The sequence below is a fragment of the Nannobrachium achirus genome, assembly GCF_963921795.1.
Source record: "Nannobrachium achirus genome assembly, chromosome: 22".
Classification (NCBI taxonomy): domain Eukaryota; kingdom Metazoa; phylum Chordata; class Actinopteri; order Myctophiformes; family Myctophidae; genus Nannobrachium; species Nannobrachium achirus.
The window spans coordinates 30,162,379-30,185,430 of NC_137829.1; the positions used below are offsets into that span (position 1 = coordinate 30,162,379).

The 23,052-nt window shown below is 42.6% G+C and overlaps 1 protein-coding gene across 1 annotated transcript in view; it reads left to right on the forward strand.

Moving 5' to 3' along the window:
• The window catches only part of sestd1 (SEC14 and spectrin domains 1), a gene marked incomplete at its 3' end in the record, with an annotated part of 37,483 nt that extends 14,858 nt beyond the window's left edge, over window positions 1-22,625 (forward strand). The window contains exons 7-19 of the mRNA XM_080752837.1: window positions 1,458-1,552; window positions 1,741-1,796; window positions 2,838-2,894; window positions 4,135-4,292; window positions 8,731-8,853; window positions 11,706-11,900; window positions 12,905-13,019; window positions 13,640-13,805; window positions 16,087-16,168; window positions 18,028-18,150; window positions 20,347-20,538; window positions 21,539-21,636; window positions 22,361-22,625. Coding sequence (XP_080608963.1) covers window positions 1,458-1,552; window positions 1,741-1,796; window positions 2,838-2,894; window positions 4,135-4,292; window positions 8,731-8,853; window positions 11,706-11,900; window positions 12,905-13,019; window positions 13,640-13,805; window positions 16,087-16,168; window positions 18,028-18,150; window positions 20,347-20,538; window positions 21,539-21,636; window positions 22,361-22,625 — 1,725 coding nt within the window. The remainder of the gene's footprint in view (window positions 1-1,457; window positions 1,553-1,740; window positions 1,797-2,837; window positions 2,895-4,134; window positions 4,293-8,730; window positions 8,854-11,705; window positions 11,901-12,904; window positions 13,020-13,639; window positions 13,806-16,086; window positions 16,169-18,027; window positions 18,151-20,346; window positions 20,539-21,538; window positions 21,637-22,360) is intronic.
• Window positions 22,626-23,052: the final 427 nt, after the last annotated feature.

Here is a 23,052-nt window from a genome sequence, read left to right on the forward strand (position 1 = left end):
TGTTATGTGTTGAAGAAGAAGAAGACCAGTCACTGGCCACAGAGCCTTACAGCCAGAGGAAATCAACAAGGAAGTGAATTGTTCTCCGTTGATCTAACGCATAATGGATTTTTTACACCATCACCGCGGAAAATGTGTTTACAGTACACGGCCGTGCGACCCCTCATCAGCTTACAGTCATCAGACGAACGAACCGAACGAGCGCCGTATTGGCATCGAGGTTCTGTAAAAAATGGGGCGAACGTTAACGTTCAAAGCGTGGGGAGAGTTAAGATTATTTAACTAGATAACTAAAACGAGATTAAACTGGCCAACCATACAGTGGTGTAAAAAGTACTTACATTCTTTACTTAAGTAAAAGTATCAATACTGCAATGTAGATGTACTCTGTTACAAGTAGAAGTCCGGTATTCAACATTTACTTGAGTAAAAGTATTGGGATCAAAATGTACTAAAAGTACCAAAAGTAAAAGTAAGTACTCATTGTGCAGAATGTCCCATTTCAAGTTATCAAATGTATAAAAATCTTTTGAAAATAGCAGATCTACAAGCTCACAATGTGTTGCACCGCGACGCATTGTGAGCTTGTAGATCGTCTATTTTCAAATGGCCAAAATGTATATACGGCTGAAGTGGTTAATGTAGGTTAATAATAATCAAAATCTACAAAGTAACTAGTAACTTACATTTTGAAATAATTGTAGTGGAGTAAAAGTACAATATTTGGATCCGAGATGTGGAGTAGAAGTAAAAGTATTGGAAATTAGAAATACTCAAGTAAAGTACAAATAACTCAAAAGTGTACTTAAGTAAATGTACTTAGTTACTTTACACCACTCAACTATGTTACCTAAATAGATGACTTGGTTAACTGGTTGTTAAAAAAGGTTAACATAATTCACTCACGCTTTATTTTGAAGAGCCACGTGCTCTTCACGTGCTCTTATTTTGAAGAAGCCACGTGCGTGTGCATGTTGTGGAAATCTATAATCTATAAAGGCGGCCGAGTATGTTGACATTCGGTCGCAAAACTAACCATGGCCGACCGCCACGGCCCAGTGTCGACGTGAAAAAGGCCCAGTGTCGCGTTTGTGGAACTAGATTCCGAGATAAAGCCGTTTGTTTGCATCAGCATAGAACCGGAGCCTATGGAGAGATATGTAGTGTTTTCGCTCACCAGCGTCTAGAGCGGGAGGTGTTTACCGGGTTACCATGGTAACCACTAAGCAGCTAACGCGTCCCTGAACGTGTTAGCGGTGCCGTGGCACAGGAAGTGTTTTTAAAGGAGTAGTTCATCCCCAAAATGACTTTTTTCTATTGTTTACTCACGCCATGCCATGGAGACTTGAGTTCAATAATATTTTAGTTTTTTGTCGCATTACGAAGGCCCTCCCATGGGTCTGAAATTAATTGTAAAGTAATTGTTAACGAGGAGGCTGCTCATTGGCTTCCCTCAGGTGTTTGAGAAGTTCACTAAAGAGTCCACCTCTCTGCTTGACGAGCTGTCACTCATGACTGACAGCGACAAGACTTCGTCCATGGACAAAGACAAGTTAGTACACTGATACTATTTATTTCACTTCAAACATGTCTGTCTGTTTGACTGTCTGTCTGTCTGTCTGTCTGTCTGTCTGTCTGTCTGTCTGTCTGTCTGTCTGTCTGTCTGACTGACTGACTGACTGACTGACTGACTGACTGACTGACTGACTGACTGACTGTCTGTCTGTCTTGTCCCTCCAGGTCAGCTGACTGTAATCTCCTGCCTTCCTTTGACCCTGAGACGGTCCTACAGACTGGTACACATATATCATATATCTACTTTTATAATGTACTTTATATATCTATATATCTACTGTATATTTCGAACAGAGCAAAGCAGTGGTCCTTTAAAGTTCTCAACCTTTTCAGGCCACGACCCCCAAAATAATCGTATTTTAACTGGGGACCCCACCCTGGCGAGCACTAAGAGTTGAGGCATTACATTTTGTATAACACGGTTCTATTGTGAAAATAGTAGATCTACATGCTCACAACGCCTCATGTTGCGAGGCGTTGCGAGCATCGGCTATTTTCTCAATTTCTGCCTCTAATATTTGACAAGTTGGCCAATATTTAATTTGTCCTTTTAGAGGTATTAAAAAGTCCTTAAATTGTCACTTTAGAAATGTGCAGATACCCTCTATACACTTAAACTTTGTTGGTTTGTTTACTGTTGAGTGAGAAAACAATGTTGCACATTAAGTTAGTCATCTGGGGACGCCCCAAAATAATTTGAGGACCTCCCTGGGGGTCCCGACTCACAGGTTGAGAACCACTGTTTTAAAGTGGCATAAAAACCTTGGCTTTGAAGTTAGTTTGTATAGGTTTGTTAGAAACTACAGACGTTTACAGGCAGGTCTGACCTCATAGTCACTATAGTACACCATAATAAGAAAACTGCAGCTGATAAAATTAATAATGGGTGTGTTAGACAAGACTTAGGTTGCCGAGTTTTGTGGAAAAGAATTGTGATGAAGTTTATCAGTGGTGTAAAGTCACTAAGTATATTTACTTAAGTACTGTACTTAAGTACACTTTTGAAGTATTTGTACTTTACTTGAGTATTTCCAATTCCCAATACTTTTACTTCTACTCTACTACATCTCGGATCCAAATATTTTACTTTTACTCCACTACAATTATTTGAAAACTTAAGTTACTAGTTACTTTGCAGACTAAATTAAGTACAAAATGTGAGTACTTTTTCCACCTCTGAAGTTTATTGACATGATTCGGTCAGAATATGAATCTGACATCTTGCCTAATGATGATGATGATGATTGTTGTCATGTCCACAGGTCATGAGCTGCTGTCAGAGTTACAACAGAGAAGATTCAACGGCTCCGAGGGAGGAGGTAGAGTATTGTGTGATGTTCAGCATGGTGTGACTGAGTCGACTTCATTACAGAAGTCGACTCCCATCAGAGAAAGTCGAAGTTGATTTTTTTTTTTTTTATTATTATTTTTGCTCCATGTGTGCGTCTGCCGTCTGTACAGCATTCAAACAGTAGGATTGCTTATTGTCAAGGACGGAATGATCCAATATTACAGTGCAACATTATATTTGGTATAACATGGTTCTATTGTGAAAATAGCAGATCTACATGCTCAGCATGTAGATCGTCTATTTTCACAATTTCTGCCTAAATATATTTGACAATCAATCAATCAATCAAACTTTATTAAGGACACTTGATCCATAGCAACATAAAAACATAAAAATAACATACAAATACAAACAAGGGTGGACATAGTCCACATAAAATCATAAATGATTATACAAGCTTACACGCCAATGGTTCCACAATTTAGAAACAAACCTGACCGAGCTCAGTAAAGGGTTTGTCAAGGTTAAAATTACACTGTTAGCAGAGTCAGACAGCCTACACATACATTTGTACATGAGGTTCCGCAACACAGCGGAGCAGGTGGGTACACCAATATTTACAAACATTTCACTTGCACTGCTGCATCGTGGTACTCTAAGCAGCAGTCGCATGCCATCATTATAGGCTACATTGAGTTTATGCATACTGCTCTTTCTGTAGCGCCGCCACAAGTGGGCAGTATACATAGGTGTACAAAAAGCTTTAAACAGTGTAGACTTCACAGAAGCTGAACACATGCTAAACTTACGAACAATCATGTTAGCTTGTGCATATAACATTCTACGTTGCCTGTAGATGTCCCTATCATCAGATAGGTCATTTGTTATTTGTCATTTGATTGGACAATTTGGACAATGTTTAATTTGTCATTTTAGAGGTATTAAAAAGTCCTTAAATTGTCACTTTAGAAATGTGAAGATGCCCTCTATACACTTAAACTTTATGTTGGTTTGTTTACAGTTGAGTGAGAAAACATTGTTTTACATTAAGTTAATCATCTGGGGACCCCCCTAAATAATTGGGGGGTCGTGTGTGATGTGATGACGTCATCAAACGGATAGTCGACTTCAACTCAACTTTTTACTGAGTCGAGTCGACTTGCAAAAATCACAAGTCGTTAAAGTTCTAAAGTTTGTGTATGAAACGTGACCGTCGCTTATCTCCCGATTAGGGAGTCTTACTGGTATTATAATATATGTTATTGTAGGTCCAGCCTGGTGTCCTATGGATGAGGAGCTGTTGGCTCAGCCTCAGGTGATGAGGCTGCTGGACTCTCTCAGAGAGCAGTACACCAAATACCAGGAGCTGTGCAGACTGCGGAACAAACGCACACAGCTGGACGAAATACACAGCAAGGTCATGCAGGTACTGCAGCACGCACACACGCACGCACACACACACACGCACGCACACACATGCGCGTGCGCACAGACACGCACACGTGCGCGTCCGTACGTTTGTATTACTATACTTGTGAGGACATCAACATTTTTAGGACAGATTTTTATAAATGGCATTTATTCCATTTTTGGCAATTTTAATCGATAACCTAAAGGCAGCTCTTCACCTCGCAGACAGAGGCGTCAATTGGGTATGGCAGGGGTATGCACTGCAGCTGCCATACAGGGGGAAAGTAAAAGTTACTTTTAAATATAAATCCACAAATGTCTCTTTGTCTATCTGTTCTGTTATTATGTTGATAAATTACAGTAAAATAACTATAAAATTTAACAAAATGGTCACTTTAACAAGGTATTATAATTATATTCTCCACACTTGTATTCTCCCCATCTTGACAAATTGGTATATCCCCAGGTTCCGTAGGTCAGCTGCACAGGTGCAATGCATTATTGTTAATTGTGGCACGTTTACTAACATGCCAAGTTTAGATGCACGACGCGTTGTGAGCTTGTAGATCTCCTATTTTCCAGGCGCAGAAACTTGCAGAATGAGTGTGCAGCGTCTGTGTCAGACGTCTAGCGCAGCGCAGCACACGCTATTATTTTTATTATTTAATATTCAACGTAGCCTACTATTTAAACACTTTCACAAGCCACAGTGCGGCTTAATATTCACATTAAACTCACTGAATGCCACACTTTATTAAAAATCTACAAAACTGATGCCATCCATTTTGTTTAATTTTACCTTTTTATGGGGACCAAAATCATATTTTGTACTTAAATTACATATATAAATCTATGCTTCTATCGAAAGCCACACTACCCCTTTTACAAAGGAAAAAATGTATATTTATATATATATATATATATATATATATATATATATATATATATCCTATCATTAGATTTGGGCTTCAATAGAACATGTGTAAGATGTCTTGATCATCATGATATGTTTATGCTGTCATTGGGCCTGTGTGTTCTCTAGAGTGCAATGGCCTTTGAAAACCACCAGGTGGTGGTCTCCTACTATCTGATGGACAAATAGAAGAAGGAAGAGACACGTCCATTTTTTTGGGGTCCGGACCTAGTTGTTTACATTTTGGCCAGGCCTTTTTGCTAACATGCTATAACACTTCCGAGCCCTGTCGATCGATATCAAGGGCTCGGATCGCCGAATGGATGGCACGGGTAGAATGGTGGCATTTTTCTGGTTCGAATGAGTACTTATACTTCTGAGAAGCACGGCAAGTGTATAAACAAACGTGTATAGCTAACGCTAAAGTGGCCGGAACCAATGTTCGGTCTTACCGGTTTTCCCGTCGGACTGTGTTCACCGGTGCTACAGTCAAATCGGTCCGGTCGCTCCGGTCACGGAGGCTAACGGCTAACTTCTAAAGCGATTCTTTTGAAATTACAATTATGTTATGAAAGATAAAACTTTTGATTAATTAAAAAGACGTAAAGTGCGTTTAACCCTCTAAGGCCCGCATTAAGAAATACTTGAAATAAAAAATTGAAAAAAATCAGATGGTGTTGTAGGAGTCTTAATCAGAGGAAAATGTAATGTTTTTTTCAAAAAAATGTTTTTGTAAGATTTTATAGCCATAAATCATAAATCATGCTCTAATTTACATATGGGGGATATTTTTCACAATAATAACATATGTACATGTTCTAGACATTCTAATGATCACCAAAAAAAATAGTACAGGCATTTTACTTATGTTTTTGTGAGGTATAGCTTCCATGAAAAAGTGAGATGTTGTTCGTCAAAACTCTGGAATTTCAGCGGGTGTGGCGGGTGTGAATGTCAGCCCCTGTGGGGGGTATTTATATGCAAATATTGTGGCCAATGGCATTGTAATACTAAACAATAGAATCCAATGGTGGTGTTTAGGTGGTAGGGGGAGCTAAAATAAAATGATTTAAACCTTTTTTTGGATAAAATACAAACGTTGTAATATTACAACCGTGGGCCTTAGAGGGTTAAGGCACTACAGATCAAATACGTATAGTACGTTTACGGCGTTCAGTGAGTTAAGGGTAACAAGCAGCCATGCACTGCACATTAGAACAAGCTTGCTAGTGAGTGAGTGAGTGTAAATCAGTGGCTTCCTCAAAGAAAAAGAAGTGAGGGGAAAAAGCGTTGGAAAGATAAGGTTCTAAGCCTAACCCCAACCTGAATCTTTTCCTAATTGTAAACATAACTCCTTTTTAACCATAAAACAACCATTTTTCTTGTGAGGACCAGGAACATTAGGCTCTATTTCCGTCCATGCCTTCCTTACCCCTTCCCCTAAACCTCTTTGCCCTTTTTTACTATTTTGAAAAAACACTTAATCTATCTATAAATGCAACAAATCTTTGTCTGCGTGTGTGTCTGTCTGTCTGTCTGTAATCCGCGTATCTCGAGAACCGTTCGTCCCACCGGCTTCAGATTCGACACGCGCGTTCCCCGCTGTGGCGCGGAGTGCAGTGCCGGGCCTCGACCCGACGCGCGGTTTTCCCGAACCGGCGCGAAGCGTTCGGAATCTCCTTATGCGGGGCTGATTGTTGACATCAGGTGTTCCGGAGGAAATCGGCGCAAGCGCTGACTCATTGTGACATCACTTCATAAAAGGCTCTGACATCACGTACGCCACATGAGTCAACAAAAAATCTCTGAGTGTGTATGTATGTATGTAATCCGCGTATCTCGAGAACCGTTCGTCCCACGGCACGCGCGTTCTCCATATATGGGCATAAAATGAATGCCCCCATATATGGGCATAAAATGGATGCAGACAGACAGATACAGATATCTCCATATATGGACATAAATGGACACAGGCAAACAGATGGTCAAAGATCTCCATATATGGGCATAAAATGGATGCAGACAGACAGATACAGATATCTCCATATATGGGCATAAATGGACACAGGCAAACAGATGGTCAAAACGGGTCCTATGACAACAGGTATAATGAGGTTTGCATTAAAGGGGGAACCGGCACTGTTTCTGCAACACAGTCGGAGGCACAGACAGATACTCCATATATGGGCATAAATGGACACAGGCAAACAGATGGTCAAAACGGGTCCTATGACAACAGGTATAATGGGGTTTGCATTAAATGGGGAACCAGCACTGTGTCTGCAACACAGTCGGAGGCACAGACAGATACAGAGATCTCCATAATGGGCATAAAGGGACAAACAGATGGAGGAGGAGACAAACATAAGACAAGCTACAAAGAGTGTGACTGGGAGGACATCGATGATGCAGATTTAAATTACTTTACAGCTTTTGCTGAAGAGAACAAGGATCAGTAGTGTTTAAAAGTGTTTTTCAAAATTATAAAAGGAATAAGGGCTAAGGCATGGATGAAAATATAGCTACGCGCGCACGCACGTACGTGCACACACACACACACACACACACACACACACACACACACACACACACACACACACACACACACAAGAGAGCGTGATATTGGTCTCTCTTCTGAAAGTTCAAATGAGGTGTGAGCTTCCAGTGAAAGCTTCAAGTGTTGTGTAGCTTGTGTTACCATGGAGACGAAGGAGGAATTGGGGGGAAAATCTTAACAGTGATGTTTAGGCTGCTGTTGCTAGGCAACCAAACAGTAGAACGAAGGGTTTATCTCACACACACACACACACACACACACACACACACACATGTGCGCACGCGCGCATGTGTATGTGCAATTTACTTTTACTTTTTATTTTATTTTAAATCTACCAAACATATGTATTCTCAATGTATTCCCTAGAGAATAAATAAAGATGAACGTATTCAAGGCTGATTCTAAAAACACCTTCTAAATCCTGACCTTCAAATCTCATTATATACGCTATATATATATACGGTATAAAGCGACGACTACACACAGAGGTGTTCCCACAACGGTCCAGGTCTAGATTAGGGATGGGACGATAAGCGATATTATCGTTTATCGTGATAAAAAACACCCACGCTAATCGTATCGTGGAGATTTAATTTATCGTGATATCGTCCTCCGTCATGCACTGGGATCAATTCACCTTTTATTTGCAGAGCTGCATATGCGGTGGTACCACTTAAACCCTCTATAATTGGCAAAATGTACTTATAATATACGTACTTGATACATCCTTTTTTCACTCTCTATCAAATATCTTTGCCAAAAAAATAGCCGATCTACAAGCTCACAACGCGTCGCACCGCGACGCGTTGTGAGCTTGTAGATCTGCTATTTTTTGGCAAATGTTCCGCCCCAGCATAATGGATTTTGATTATCGCGATAATATCGTCAATCGCGAATTCTTTTGGTCACAATAATCGTGATATGACATTTTCATATGGTCCCATCCCTAGTCTAGATTAATGTGTGTGCCGTGCGTGTGCGTAGGTGGTGACCTGGTTGGAGGGCCCGGGCAGTGAGCAGTTGAAGAGTCAGTGGGCGATAGGAGACTCCATCAGAGCATCACAGGCCCTGCAGCAGAAGCACGAGGAGATCGAGAGCCAACACAGTGTGAGTATAACACCACTACGAGTAGCGGGAACGCCGCCGCCGCCACCCGCTGTGGCCCTCGGCTTGGTACACTAGACCAATGGTTCTCAACCTGTGGGTCGGGAGGGGTCCCCAAATTATTTTGGGGGGGTCCCCAGATGTTTAGCTAAATGTTAACATTGTTTTCTCACCATTTCTAAAGTGACAATTTAAGGACTATTAGTACTGGTACTATTAGATGCAGAAATTGTGAAAATAGCAGATCTACGTGTTCACAACGTTGTGATCATGTAGATCGGCTATTTTCACAATGAAATAGATCGAGTCAAACTAAACGTAATGCCAACTCCTACAATTCCAAATGCTTGTGCCGGGTGGGGGGTCCCCAGTTCAAATATGATTATTTTGGGGGTCGCAGCCTGAAAAGGTTGAGAACCACTGCCCTAGACATAATAAAGCCCTTGGGGAAAACTAATTGAGAACCCTGAAGTACTGTATATGGAGATATGCTGTGAGACCCCAAACATGCTTACCGGTACTTGGTTATTTGTTATGTGAAAATCCTATCATGTCTATCTCATCTGACATCATACATACAGTCATGCCCATACATGGAGTTCCCTGTCTGAACCAGCCACACAGATATTGGCTGACTTCCTCCATATATGGGCATTCCCATATGAAGTCCTGTTAGATATGGGCTTAATATGTCTGTTTCATACTGTATGTGCAGTAGGTCTAGATGTCAATCCATGGTTTATAGTCCTTAGGGTGGTTGTGTTTCTAGCCTTCTTTTGTCGCAACAGTTCACAAATCTTGCTGCTTGCTGCGTTGTATTTCTCCCAGTAGCTATGGGAGTTTTTCATCATTGGTCATGTTTTCAAACTCACTTCGGGTGTGTGTAATCTGTGGAAAGTACAGTATGTGTTTCTGATGTCTTGGTATAGTGGGGCAGGTGGTTATAGCGTGAACATTCTTCTGCCACCAGCAGGAGGGGACATTGTGCCATTAATTAAGTGCAGTGAAAGCTTGCAGACTGATTCAACATTGTCTATTTCTCGCCTCAAACTTCTTCTTTAAAGGGGTATTTCGGTCAAAAACGACTTTCCTACCTTTCAAATGATGATTCGGGAAGCTTCTGGGTTGATCCAGGTGTTGTTTGACCCATAGCAGCATTTTGTTCCATTTTAGATTTTCTCCCCTGCACCCCACGGCTCCAAAACGGCACCTTTTGGGTCGTTCCGTAATCCGGTTATTATTCTCGCTCAAAATTCACTTTTCTCGCTCGGTATCAGTCCCTCATACTGTTGTTAGCATATCCGAGCTACACCAGCTCCTGGTCGCCGCCATGTTTGTTTACAAAAAGCTCAACTCTGAACTCAGGCCAACTAGAGAAACACTGGGAAATCCCGTTTTGTATCGCGTGACTCCCCGACGCGCGACGAACAATAAAACACAAAAATGCTCTTAGCCAAAGAAAAAAGATGTAACTATGTCGACAAAGTCTGCAGAGTGATGTATGGTGTAGCCTCTTGTCTGCCTCAACCGGTAACAGGCTGTGGGGGAGGGAGGTGGAGCTGTGAGAGCAGCAGCAGCAGCAGCAGCTCGTGAACGCGCGTTTCCCAACGGGTTAGGGATTTCCCAGTGTTTCTCTCCTGGGCTGCGAGTTGAGAGTTGAGCTTGAAGTAAACAAACATGGCGGCGACCAGGAGCTGATGTAGCTCGGATATGCTAACTACAGTATGAGGGACTGAGACCAGGGGCGCTGGAAGTGGGGTGCTGAGGGAGCTGCAGCTCCCCTGGTGGTGGGGATGAAAAAAAAAAAAAAAACGTTTTTCTTTTTTTTTCTTCTTTTTTTAAATAAGCCTATATATACACACACACAGAGCTATATTAAAACAATAATGTATTTGACTTTGGGGAATAAAATATGTTGAAAAAAGGTATTTGATTATCACATGGTGACCTAATCACATGGTCATTGGTCACCTTGCCACTTCCGGTCAGAAGGGAAGTCAAATTTAAATCCCGCTTTGATGGCACACCAAAGTCTATTTATTTGAGAACTAGAAACTGTCTATAGGCTCATTGTTGCAAACTAACACCGTTGTATATGGGGAATAAAAAACAGTAGAAAACTGTTACAAAAATAATACCCGATTTTGTAGTGTGTGCGTGAGTGACTGTGTGTGTGCATGCGTGCTGTGTGTTGCACTGTGTGCTAAAATAACTAGTAACTATATAGCTCCTTGTTACACCGTTGTGCGGGGAATAAGCACCCGAAACCGTAATAAAAATAACCCAAAACCGGATAAAAAACGTGAATTTTTCGGCGTGCGGCCTGTGGCCGCACGCATGAACTCCTCCAGGCTCAGCTCCCCTTGGGATTTGGGAGTTCCAGCGCCCCTGACTGAGACCGAGCGAGAAAAGTGAATTTTGAGCGAGAATAATAACCGGATTACGGTACGACCCTAAAGGTGCCGTTTTGGAGCCGTGGGGTGCAGGGGAGAAAATCGATAAATGAACAAAATGCTGCTTTGGGTAAAACAACACACGGATCAGCCCAGAGCCTTCCTGGATCATCATTTCAAAGGTAGGAAAGTCGTTTTTGACCGAAACTCCCCTTTAACATTCTTGAGTTTACTGTTGTAGCTGTAAACGACTGAATATTGGGTTTGAGTATACATGGCTACAATGTTGGAATACTAGTTTAAATGTTTTCACTAGTTTAAATCATTTTTTTAATAATAAATGCAAAATGAACGGTTTTGGACATACAAGGTTTTCACCCGACAACGACGATATTCTAACAGATATTGACCGGCCATATATCATTAAAGATGATCATCGCGATCCCTACATGTTGTGCACAGGAGTGGTTTGCGGTCTACGTGGAGTTGAACCAGCAGATCGCTGCCTTGCTCGGCGGCGGCGACGAGGAGGAGCTGTTGGAGCTGAAGAGTCTTCAGCAGCAGCTGAGCGACGTCTGCTACAAACAGGCCTCGCAGCTGGAGAGCCGCCAGAACCTGCTGCAGTCAGCAGGAGACTTCCACAGCACCGCACAGGACGTAGGAATACACACCAGTGTTGTTTTTGACAGCAAATTTTGATTTAGTTTTTGTCTTAGTCTTTTGAATAAAATGTCATTTAGTTTTAGTCATAATTTAGTCACCTGAAAAGTTGTAGTTTTAGTCAAATTTTAGTCAGCTAAATATCATAAGATTTTAGGCGACTAAATCTACAGTTGATTTAGTCAACTGAAATGTATTTTGGCAGGCCTTGATGGTATCGTAATGACTGATTTTACACTTGGTAGTGTGCTGAAAATGTCAGATCTACAAGCTCACAACGCGTCGCAGCTTGTAGATCTGCTATGTTCAGCATGCAACACCTGAGAGCAACCAAACATAAAATTCTTCTCCACTAGTCCCTCCCTAACGTTTTAGTCTAGTTTTTATTTTGTTGATGAAATTGTCAATATATTTAGTCTTAGTTTTAGTCATCACAGCTTAGTTTTTATTTAATTTTTATTTAGTTTTCGTCAGTGAAAAAAACACAGTCGACAAACATTTTTCGTCATAGTTTTAGTCGACAAAATCAACACTGGCACGCACACAAACACACACACACACACACACACACCTGGAGACCCGTCAACCTTGTGATACCCTAGCACGTTACAGTATGTAGACAGATAGCAGATTCATTTATGCTTTAGTTTAAACTATTACTAACTATCCATAAAAATGATCTGTACATATAGATGCTACATACTCGTGATCCTAGTTTACTGAGACACTACACTGTCTCTCTTCATTCTATGATCCTATAGTTTACTGAGACACTACACTGTCTCTCTGCGTTCTATGATCCTATAGTTTACTGAGACACTACGCTGTCTCTCTGCGTTCTATGATCCTATAGTTTACTGAGACTGTGTGTGTGTGTGTGTGTGTGTGTGTGTGTGTGTGTGTGTGTGTGTGTGTGTGTGTGTGTGTGTGTGTGTGTGTGTGTGTGTGTGTGTGTGTGTGTGTGTGTGTGTGTGTGTGTGTGTGTGTGTGTGTGTGTGTAGTTGTCTCAGCAGCTAGATGGCCTCCTAGGGATGCTCTGTGCAGACGTGGCTCCGGCAGATGGAGCAGCCATTCAGCAGACCCTGAAACACCTGGAGGAGAAACTGAAGGCTGTAGGTCAGTACCAGAGACTAGAGGGTAGCACGGGTCCAAAAAATGGGAGCCGAGACAAAATGGAACAGAGGAAATCTGGACCGAACCGAATGGCCCAGAGAAAAATACAGATTTTCTAGCCCCGGCTCCGGGGAAAACGGACCTAGGCCTGTCACAATTATTACATAATCGTCTAATCACAATTATTTGACATAATCGCAATTATTTTTGCAAGTCAATATTCTTTGGCTTGTGTAGTTACCTTCTCATGATTTAACTATTGCAATTCACAGCATATATTGTTCATTTGCAAAGTTGATTTGAAGAAAAACTAAAAACTGCCCCATTGACTTCCATCGTATGATGAAACTGCTCTCAAAGCTCTCTTTAACAGGCCTGCTCACTCCTCATGCACTGAAGGAAGCATGAGCTCAGTTCAGGGCTTTCCCCAAGTTGGTAGAGGGAGAGCAGAGCCCAGGATTACAGCTTAGGGAATTGGCACCGGGTGAAAAATGGGGGTGAAAGGAAGAAAAGAAAAAGCTCTTTTTAACACACTTGAGTTTGTTTTTAATAAAATAAAACAAATCTGTCTGTCTGTCTGTCTGTCTGTCTGTCTGTCTGTCTGTCTGTCTGTCTGTCTGCAGAGAGCAGCCTGCAGGGTCTGAGGGAGAAGGGGCAGGTGGTCTTGGATCAGATGTCCAGCCAGCCTTCCTGGTCCGAGGAGGACAAAGTGAGTCCATCTGCCGAGACCCAAGAGAACATCACACATGTCCAGTCTGTCATGGAAGACATGACACTCCGCAAGCAACGGTAAGACTGACCGCCTATTTGACTGTTAACTTTACTCATTCAGTGCTTTTCACCACTAAAGTCGCTTTTACAGTATATTAAATAACAGTAGTGTGAGGTCATTGGGACCCGCGGGTGAAAGAAAACTCAGTCTCCCATGATCCTTCGGGAGATAACGTTGGCTTCAATGCAATCCTCAGCAGTGAAATGGCTTTATCTCAGAATCTCAGAATCTATCTCCAGATCGCGTAGATCGCTGAGAATCGCTTTTTCTCACCGTCCTGTATCTTCTGATGTGATGATCTGAACCATCCTATGAGTCGCAACCACCTCACATTTTTACTAAAACAAGGAATTATGAGGGAAAGGCGGCTTTGCTATTTTTCATTTCAGTACAGCCCACAAGTATGAAGGGCTACAGTGTTTAAAGGATAAGGATGGTATTGTTTAAAATGTTCTTAACATCAGCATAGCCTACAAAGGCAAGAAGAACAAATGTTCTTGCCTGAACAACTATATAACTGGAAGTCATAGAACTCCCAAGTGCTAAATATTTACAGTTGCTTCGGTTAATGTAATTCACAATTGCAGTGAATATGGTACAACTCTATGAAATGACAGCCAGAGCCTTTAGAATGCAGAGGTCCACCATTTCAGCCAGGTCAAAACCATGGGGAAACAAATGGTACATTTCTTTATCTCCACAAGATGGCACTATGACTCTTCACATGTCCATTACCTTGGGCTGGGCTCCATGGATAACCATTTGAATGACAAACAGATTACATTAGTTTATTTATCGATAGTTTTACTAGATCTAGGGAAATGTATAGATGTGGGATACACAGCGATTTAATGTCTGTTGGGTTTTATTTGAGCTCTGTCCAGTAAACCGGAGCACTTTATTTTCAGTGTGTTTGTGTGAGAGTGACTGGAGGTCGTGTAAGCTGCTACACCTTTTTTTGTCAATGAATACCCTATTTATTCGTACAACAGTGTCACACAAAAGTAGCAAAAATAGCTGATCTACAAACTCACAGTGCATTGCAATGTGACTTGTTGTGGGCTTGTAGAAAAGCATTTTTTCCATTTTGGAAAAAATGAAAATAAATAAGTGAAATAAGTCTGTCTGTTTTTTCAACCTATCTTCATATAATCGGTTCCAAATAATGTTCAAGATAAAATAGCACAATTCTTTCTACTCGGTCTGTGTCTATTAGAACAGTGGTTCTCAACCTTTTCAGGCTGCGACCCCCAAAATAATCATATTTTAACTGAGGACCTTTGCGAGGCGTCGTGAGCATGTAGATCTGCTATTTTCACAATTTCAGCCTCTAATATTTGACAATTTGGCCAATGTTTAATTGTCATTTTAGAGGTATTAAAAAGTCCTTAAATTGTCACTTCAGAAATGTGCATATACCCTCTATATACACTTAAACTTTATGTTGGTTTGTTTACTGTTGAGCGAGAAAACAATGTTGCACAATAAGTTAACTCTTTTACTGCTTTATTTATTATTTATTTATTTATTTGTGCTACTGACATCAAAGTAGCTTAAAAGTAGCTTACCTTTGCGATGTTATAGAACATTATCCATGCGTTATTTCCAAACTAATTCTTTTGTAAAACACAGGTATAGCTGTAATCGAGCCAAACTGACTGCAGGGGGCAGCCATATGCAATGAATGAGGCTCGCTTGAACCAGTGGTTTTGAGCATAGAAATGCATATACTAGATCCAGTCCATAGAAAACGGCCAGGAAGTGATTTCGCCTCCATTGTTGTTTATGTGTGGTGGAGATTTGAGACCAGCGTTACGGGAGCTGTTTCTACTGTACAGACCCGCGCCACCCCTCATCTGCTTACAGTGCTCAAACAAGGTAAAGAACGAACGAACGGCCGTTCGTACTTGGCGGCAATAACCTGCCTGAATGGGGCGAACGTACATAGCAGTAAAAGAGTTAAGAAGCGTTTGTGACTAAATAAGAATTATTGGATCCTGGGGCACCCGCTGGCCTAACGGTCCAGGCGCATACCACACATGCTCTGATGCCTGACAGCGTGTCGCGGGTTTCAGTCCTGTTCCAGATGACCTTTACTGCCCATCTCTCTCCCCATGTCCTGTCAGTCTACTACTGTAAATAACCATGTTATTTCTCTTGTCTTCTGTGTGTGTGTGTGTGTGTGTGTGTGTGTGTGTGTGTGTGTGTGTGTGTGTGTGTGTGTGTGTGTGTGTGTGTGTGTGTGTGTGTGTGTGTGTGTGTGTGTGTGTGTGTGTGTGTGTGTGTGTGTGTGTGTAGTTGTGAAGACATGGTGGATGTGAGGAGGTTGAAGATGCTGCAGATGGTTCAGCTGTTCAAATGTGAAGAGGACGCTACACAGGTGAAACACATCAACCTTCATTATGTTCTAATACCGGGGTAAATTAAAGTTTTCAGGCCAAGGACCCCTTAGTTGAGAAAGAGATGAAGCAGGGACCCCCCACCTTTTCAGGGAGTTCCCTTTGAGAGGGAGGGGGTTGTTGGCTGATTTACCACTGTTTCAGGGTAACCCAGCCAACAAGAACAACCCACGACCTCGAATGGTAAATTGCTTTTCTACCACTTTTACCATATAAATGAAAGAAAACACAGTTGTAACTTGCAAGGATCTTTAGTTACAATCATTAATTGTTTCAGAATACTCATATACTTCTGCCACAGCATATAGTCCCATAAACAACAATGATTGCAGCCCCATTCACTGGCCAAAAACAAACAAACAAAACAAAAAATAAATCATAACCTAGGCTACTTGTCATAAATATTAAATGGTGTCCGGAGTGCGAAATATACTGTATATACAGTAAAGCTGGTGTGGGCTCACCTTCGGTCCGGCTATCACTGTGGCACTGGTGAAGTACGCGATTCGTTTCCATCGCACGTCCACGTGCACGCAAAGTGCTCCCATCCCATAGAAAACAATGGATTTTCAGATCTTTAGAGTCCGTTTTCTCCAAAAAATACTTTTGATGCATGGCGTTCTCGCTAAAATAGCACAACCATGATAACATACAGTAGATCCTCCTTCCTTGTTTACCATCTGAACCGGAACTAACGGTGGGTCAATCGTTAAGGTCGTCAATTGGGAATTGTGAGCTCGATCTACTTCCGGCCTTCAAAATAAGAGAGTGGCCACGAATGGAGAAACTGGCCGGCACTTTTTGGGAGGCGCATTGATCTTGGAAACTGCAACACAACAGTGGGCGGGGTCTATGAACCAACTCAAGGTTGTTGCCTCATTTACCACTGTTTTAAGCCAATCAGAATCCAGTATTTGAACATGTGACCTCAAAAAGTGGTAGAATAACAGTTTTTCTTTGCTTGCAGTATGTCAGTGAGCAAGGTGGGTACTGCTGTAAGGGGTTATTCATGCTAATTGACCGTTAGCCTAGAAGAGCCCTGTGCATTCCACCGTCTAGAAGGGCGGGGATACAACGGCAGCTTCCTATTGGATCTTTGATCTGTCTGTCTTTGTGCAAATCTGTGTTACTTTAGATTTGAACCGCTTTAACCATTATTTTATGCTTTAACCATTAAAAAATAGCAGATCTACAAGCTCAGTGCCGCGCAGTGAGCTTGTATATCTGCTATTTTTCAATAGCTAAAGCATTAAATAATTCTAGGCCTAAATGGGTTAAAATGCTGTGTTGTATAATCTAGTGTATGGTGTGTGTATGATGATATGTTGTATAATCTAGTGCAGTGGTTCTCAACCTGTAGGTCGGGACCCCCAGGGCGGTCCCCAAATTATTTTGGGGGGTCCCCAGTTGAGTAACCTAATGTACAACATTGTTTTCTCACTCAACAGTAAACAAACCAACATAAAGTTTAGGTGTATAGAGGGTATCTGCACATTTCTAAAGTGATGATTTAAGGACTTTTTAATACCTCTAAAATGACAAACTAAACATTGGCCATATTAGAGGCAGAAATTGTGAAAATAGCCGATCTACATGCTCACAACGCCTCGCAATGCGAGGCGTTGTGAGCATGTAGATCGACTATTTTCACAATAGAACCGTGTTATACAAAATGTTGTGCCTCAACTCTTAGTGCTCGTCAGGGTGGGAGGGGTCCCCAGTTAGAATATGATTATTTTGGGGGTCGCGGCCTGAAAAGGTTGAGAACCACTGATCTAGTGTATGGTGTGTGTATGATGATATGTTGTATAATCTAGTAGTGCATGGTGTGGGTATGCAGGCAGTGGAGTGGCTGGGGGAGCTGTTAGAGGCCTTACTGAAGACCCACGTCCGTCTCGGAGAGGACAGTCAGGAGACCAGGACCATGTTGGACAAACACAGGAAGTTTGTGGACGTGGCTCAGGTTGGTGTCCTGTTCCTTCATCACAGCACCGTCCAGTGGTGCTTTGGGATTTTCTTTTCAGGGCGGACGATCACTTATTGACGTCACATGCACGCGCGCGCGCACACGCCTCTAGTACAGCACTGTTCCGTGCCGTCCGTGCGCGTGCATGTGGGAAATATATTGGCCACACGGCGTCCGGTCATGTCCAGCCTCGAAAGCACTACTGGCACCATCCCACCCAGCTATGAGACATTACAGCACAGTCCCACCCAGCTATGGGACATTACAGCACCGTCCCATCCAGCTGTGGGACAGATTAACACATTGAGTACCCAAGACGTGACCAAGAATCCCTAAGTGCTGATTTTACCTTGTTTCAGAGGCTCAGAGTAAAAGTAATCTGAGTAGATTTTTTTTTTTTTTTTTTGCGATAGTATTTTCTTTCACTCAGAACAGAAAAAATAACAACCACTGCCATCAGGGCTTTTGTAACGGGCCGGTAGAGAAGGGCTATTGTTAAACATGAATCATAACACTGTCTCTCTATGAGGGAACCGGGCTTCCTGGTCACGTGATCTCCCATTGCATTTCGGGAATTGGAGTGTTTCTTTTCAGCCGTGGGTGCCTCGTACAGTAAGCTACTTGTTGGTGCGTCATGGACATCCAATGTTATTAAGTGTAACAAGAGATTATTAACCGTAATAAGATTATTAAATGTAATAGATTATCACTATAAGGGGGCCGTGTCCACAGAGAAATCCCTTTTGGCTTCAGTGCTCCCGACTCCCGGGGGCCCCGGGTGGTGCTTCAAGCAGTGAACAGTTCAACTTCAGTTTCAGCTGAACTATTTGTGCTAATAAGGCAGATGACTGGACATGTTTAGGTGTCATTAAACGCTGTGTGCGAGCACTATGGACACAGCACTCCTCAGCTCAAAATGCTCTGTGGGCACAGCCCCTAATAATACATCATTAAAAGGTATGGCACCCCCATATCTCCATAAAAGGTATGTCACCCCCATATCTCCCAAGCCTGATCCAACCCTACAACCCCTCCCGCTCACTCAGATCAGCTACCAGAAGGTAGCTGGACCCATATCTTCCCGAAAGCATCCGCGATAAGGCTCCACACGTCCCAGACTCTTCTCCCTTCTGGCCCCCAATCTGTGGAACAAATTCCCCATTGCAGTTAGAACTGCAGACTCACCTCTTCGGACTCCCCCTTAGCCCGTACCGTAGCTCTGGCCCTAGCCTTGACTTGTAGGCGCCGTGCAAAGGTTCAAATGTAATTTAGATAGCATGTTATGTACACAGATGCCAGATTAATTTGTTCTAGACCTGGCCTCCTGTAGTCTATAGTGTGTATCATTTCAATGTACAGATGTATTATTTTACTGTTTGGTCTGATATTAGGTTCTTGGTTTAACTGTGATCAGGCCTGGAATTTCCTCATTTTAGGGGCAAGGCCACTTGGCCTTTGGTGTTGCCCATTTTTTTTTTTTTTGAGGATGGGGGGGGGAGTTAAGATTTCAGAATCTCAACAAAAGACACTGGTGTCTACATGACAAGAAAGATACACCAGTGTCTACTGTTCTACATATTGACAAGAAGGAGACAGAGGAGAAAGTGGTACAGTCAGCTGGGGCAAAATGCAATTTTTTGAGGGGCAGAGGGGCACAAGGCTAAACTGAGGGGCAACGACGGCCATGGCCTTCATGAAATTCCTGCCCTGCCTGTGATCCTAGATTACTATTTCTATGCATTTGATGTATTACCTGTTTACCTTGCTTACGGTGGGACTACACCAAAAAATTTGCACATACGCGCGTACTGTCCGTGAAGAGGCTCGCGTATGCGTAAACGCTCCAGGCTACACCAAGGAGGGAGTATATGTGAGGAAGACCAGATAGTCTATGTACAAAACGCATAGGCGTGCTTAAAAAATAGAACCGATCCTATTTTTAGGGAATGCGTATCCGTGGTTCGCGCTATCCGTACGCCTGGTGTAGCCGGCTAAATTGATATACATTGGATCTATCCAAAACGCACATACGCGCGCGCGCCCCGCATACGCACGCATACGCACTGACGCGCGCGAAACGGCTTGGTGTAGTCCCACCGTTACTGTAATTTAGCAGACAACTAAATGCCTACCTAAATTGTAAATGACTTATTAATTGTTTGAAGTTGACTGGTTCTGTGTGTTTCTCTATAGAGTACATATGACTATGGGCGTCAGTTGCTGCAGGCCTCAGTGGTTCTGTGTCAGTCCCTGCGGTGTTCCACTCGTTCGTCAGGAGACACGCTGCCTCGTCTCAACAGAGTCTGGAAACAGTTCTCTGTCTCCTCCGAGGAGCGACAGCACAGGCTGGAGCTAGCGTACAACTTCCACACTGCTGCTGAGAGGGTAAGACAACACATAGCGTACAACTTCCACACTGCTGCTGAGAGGGTAAGACAACACATAGCGTACAACTTCCACACTGCTGCTGAGAGGGTAAGACAACACATAGCGTACAACTTCCACACCGCTACTGAGAGGGTAGGACAACACAGACTGTGTTATCCTACCCTCTCAGCTAGCGATGGGACCATATGAAAATGTCATATCAAGATTATTGTGACCAAAGAAATTGCGATTTACGATATTATCCCCAACATCCATTATCCTCGGGCGGAACATTTGCCAAAAGATTACCGATCTACAAGCTCACAACACGTTGCGACAGAATTGTGAGCTTGTAGATCGGCAATTTCTTTGCCAAAGAGATTTGGTAGAGAGTGGGCAAAAAAAGACTATCAAGTATGTATATTAGAAGTGCGTTTTACCAATAGAGGGTTTAATGGTTCCGGATATGCAGCTCGGCAAATAAAAGGTGAATTGATCCCAGTGCATGACGGAGGACAATTTCACAATAAATTTAAATCTCCACGATACGATTATCGCAAGTGTTTTTTTTTTTTTTTTCACGATAAACGATACTATTACTTATTGTCCCATCCCTAGAGCTAGCACATAGCTAACACCTTTTGTTTTTGACATCTTGACTGTAAACTATCAATATATTTTAGTCATGAATCTTTATTATTTTATTATTAGAATTCAATACTGTTTCCCTAGTACAGTATAGTAATTGTTTGCACATGCAAATAGAACACACAAGTCCCGGTGTCCCGGTTGACCAAAGTCACGTGAATAAAGCAACTGGAAATAAATACTTTTGCCTATCATACAGGTAGTAGGTTGACGGATATACAGTACTAACACGCAGGCATTCAGTTCTTTAACTACAAGTAAATTTGGCTAACATGGAGTTGACTCCCTTTGTGTGTGTGTGTGTGTGTGTGTGTGTGTGTGTGCGTGTGCGTGTGCGTGTGCGTGTGCGTGTGCATGTGCGTGTGTGTAGGCTCTACAGTCCATAGAACCAGAAGTTCTTCAAGACGTTACAACAGTTGGGAAAACTCTGCTGGACAGAATCAGTCAGCCTGTTCTATTCCCAGATGGGTACGAACACATTTTCATAGTGGACCTTGTTTCTCAGTATAGAGGGTATGCATGTGACATCATCATCATACCCGGAAGTTATGCGGGAACACCTACTGAGTGGCAAAAAACTACTTTCTTGCGTTGACAGCCCATACATCCAAACAGAAAAGTCCTATCTGATTGCATTAAACAACATTAAACTCACTTTGCCACTCGATTCACCACTCACTTTATGCACACGTATACCCTCTATATGCTTCCACAGTGGTTGGACCATTTTGAGAACTGCTTTTCTCTGTGTGGACTTTTATTTTGTCCTACACAACACAAATGCCTTACACGTATGGATATACTGTACATGTTCTATTCATGTCCTGAATTCAACTCCTTCTAAATCACCATTTCTCACACTTTCAAAAATATTCAAAAATAGCAGATGTACAAGCTCGCAGCGTGGCACAAAGTGAGGTGCTAAAATCGAACATGATGCTTTCCCGGTTTTAACGGGTTTTAAGACACTTTTGGTTGGTTTTGCATTTGGTTCATACAGTATATGATAGCCTGTATCGTAACACCAGATGTGTTGTGAGCTTGTAGATCAGCTACTTTCAAATAGCCGATGTATGAAGGGTTAAAGTGGTTTTGATACCATATTAACTCGTTTAGCTCAGGGTACCCCGGGGGGTCCCCGGACCCTACTTTGAGAGCCATCACACTGAACACTAAACTCTGTCTGTCTCAGGAGCGAGCAGTACTTCGGGAGTCCGGGCGACATGACCTCGTCGGCCGATGTCGTCCGAGAGCGCCTGGCGCTGGTCGAGGAGCGGAGACTGCAGCTACAGGAAGGAGCGGGGCTTCACCTGGAAGGGGCGGGGCTTCAGCCAGAGGGGGCGGGGCTGGATGTCATAGGGGAGGAGCTTAACGAGAGAGAGGAAGATGGTCTCCATGACGACGAGGAAGACGACAACAATGACGACGACCTGGAAAGAGGAACCCAGGACTGTTAAAAAAATAACGCGCACGCACACACACACACATACACACACACATATATAAATATCAGTCATTGATTGGATGTACTGCCGTTCCACTCCAACCTGAGAGCCAACTGGGAAACAGACTGGGAATACTAAGCTCATACTGCAAACAGGAACTTAAAAGACTGCGTTTCGCTGTTTGCTTGACTTCTCCTGCCTCCTCATTAACATTACAAACACCTAGGCTTATTCATCTGCGAAGAGAAAAGCCTGGTCAAGATATGAAGCAGAAAGAGTTCTAGGAGGTGGGGCTGACTTTTCCCGAAGATGTCTTTTTTTCACAGTGCGGTGTCCCTGCAAACGTATTCCCCGCTGGAAAAAAAATCTGTTCTACTTCTCCCTCTGCGTCGGTTGCACCCCCAATAAACAGTATACAAACAAAAACATGGATTCGGAC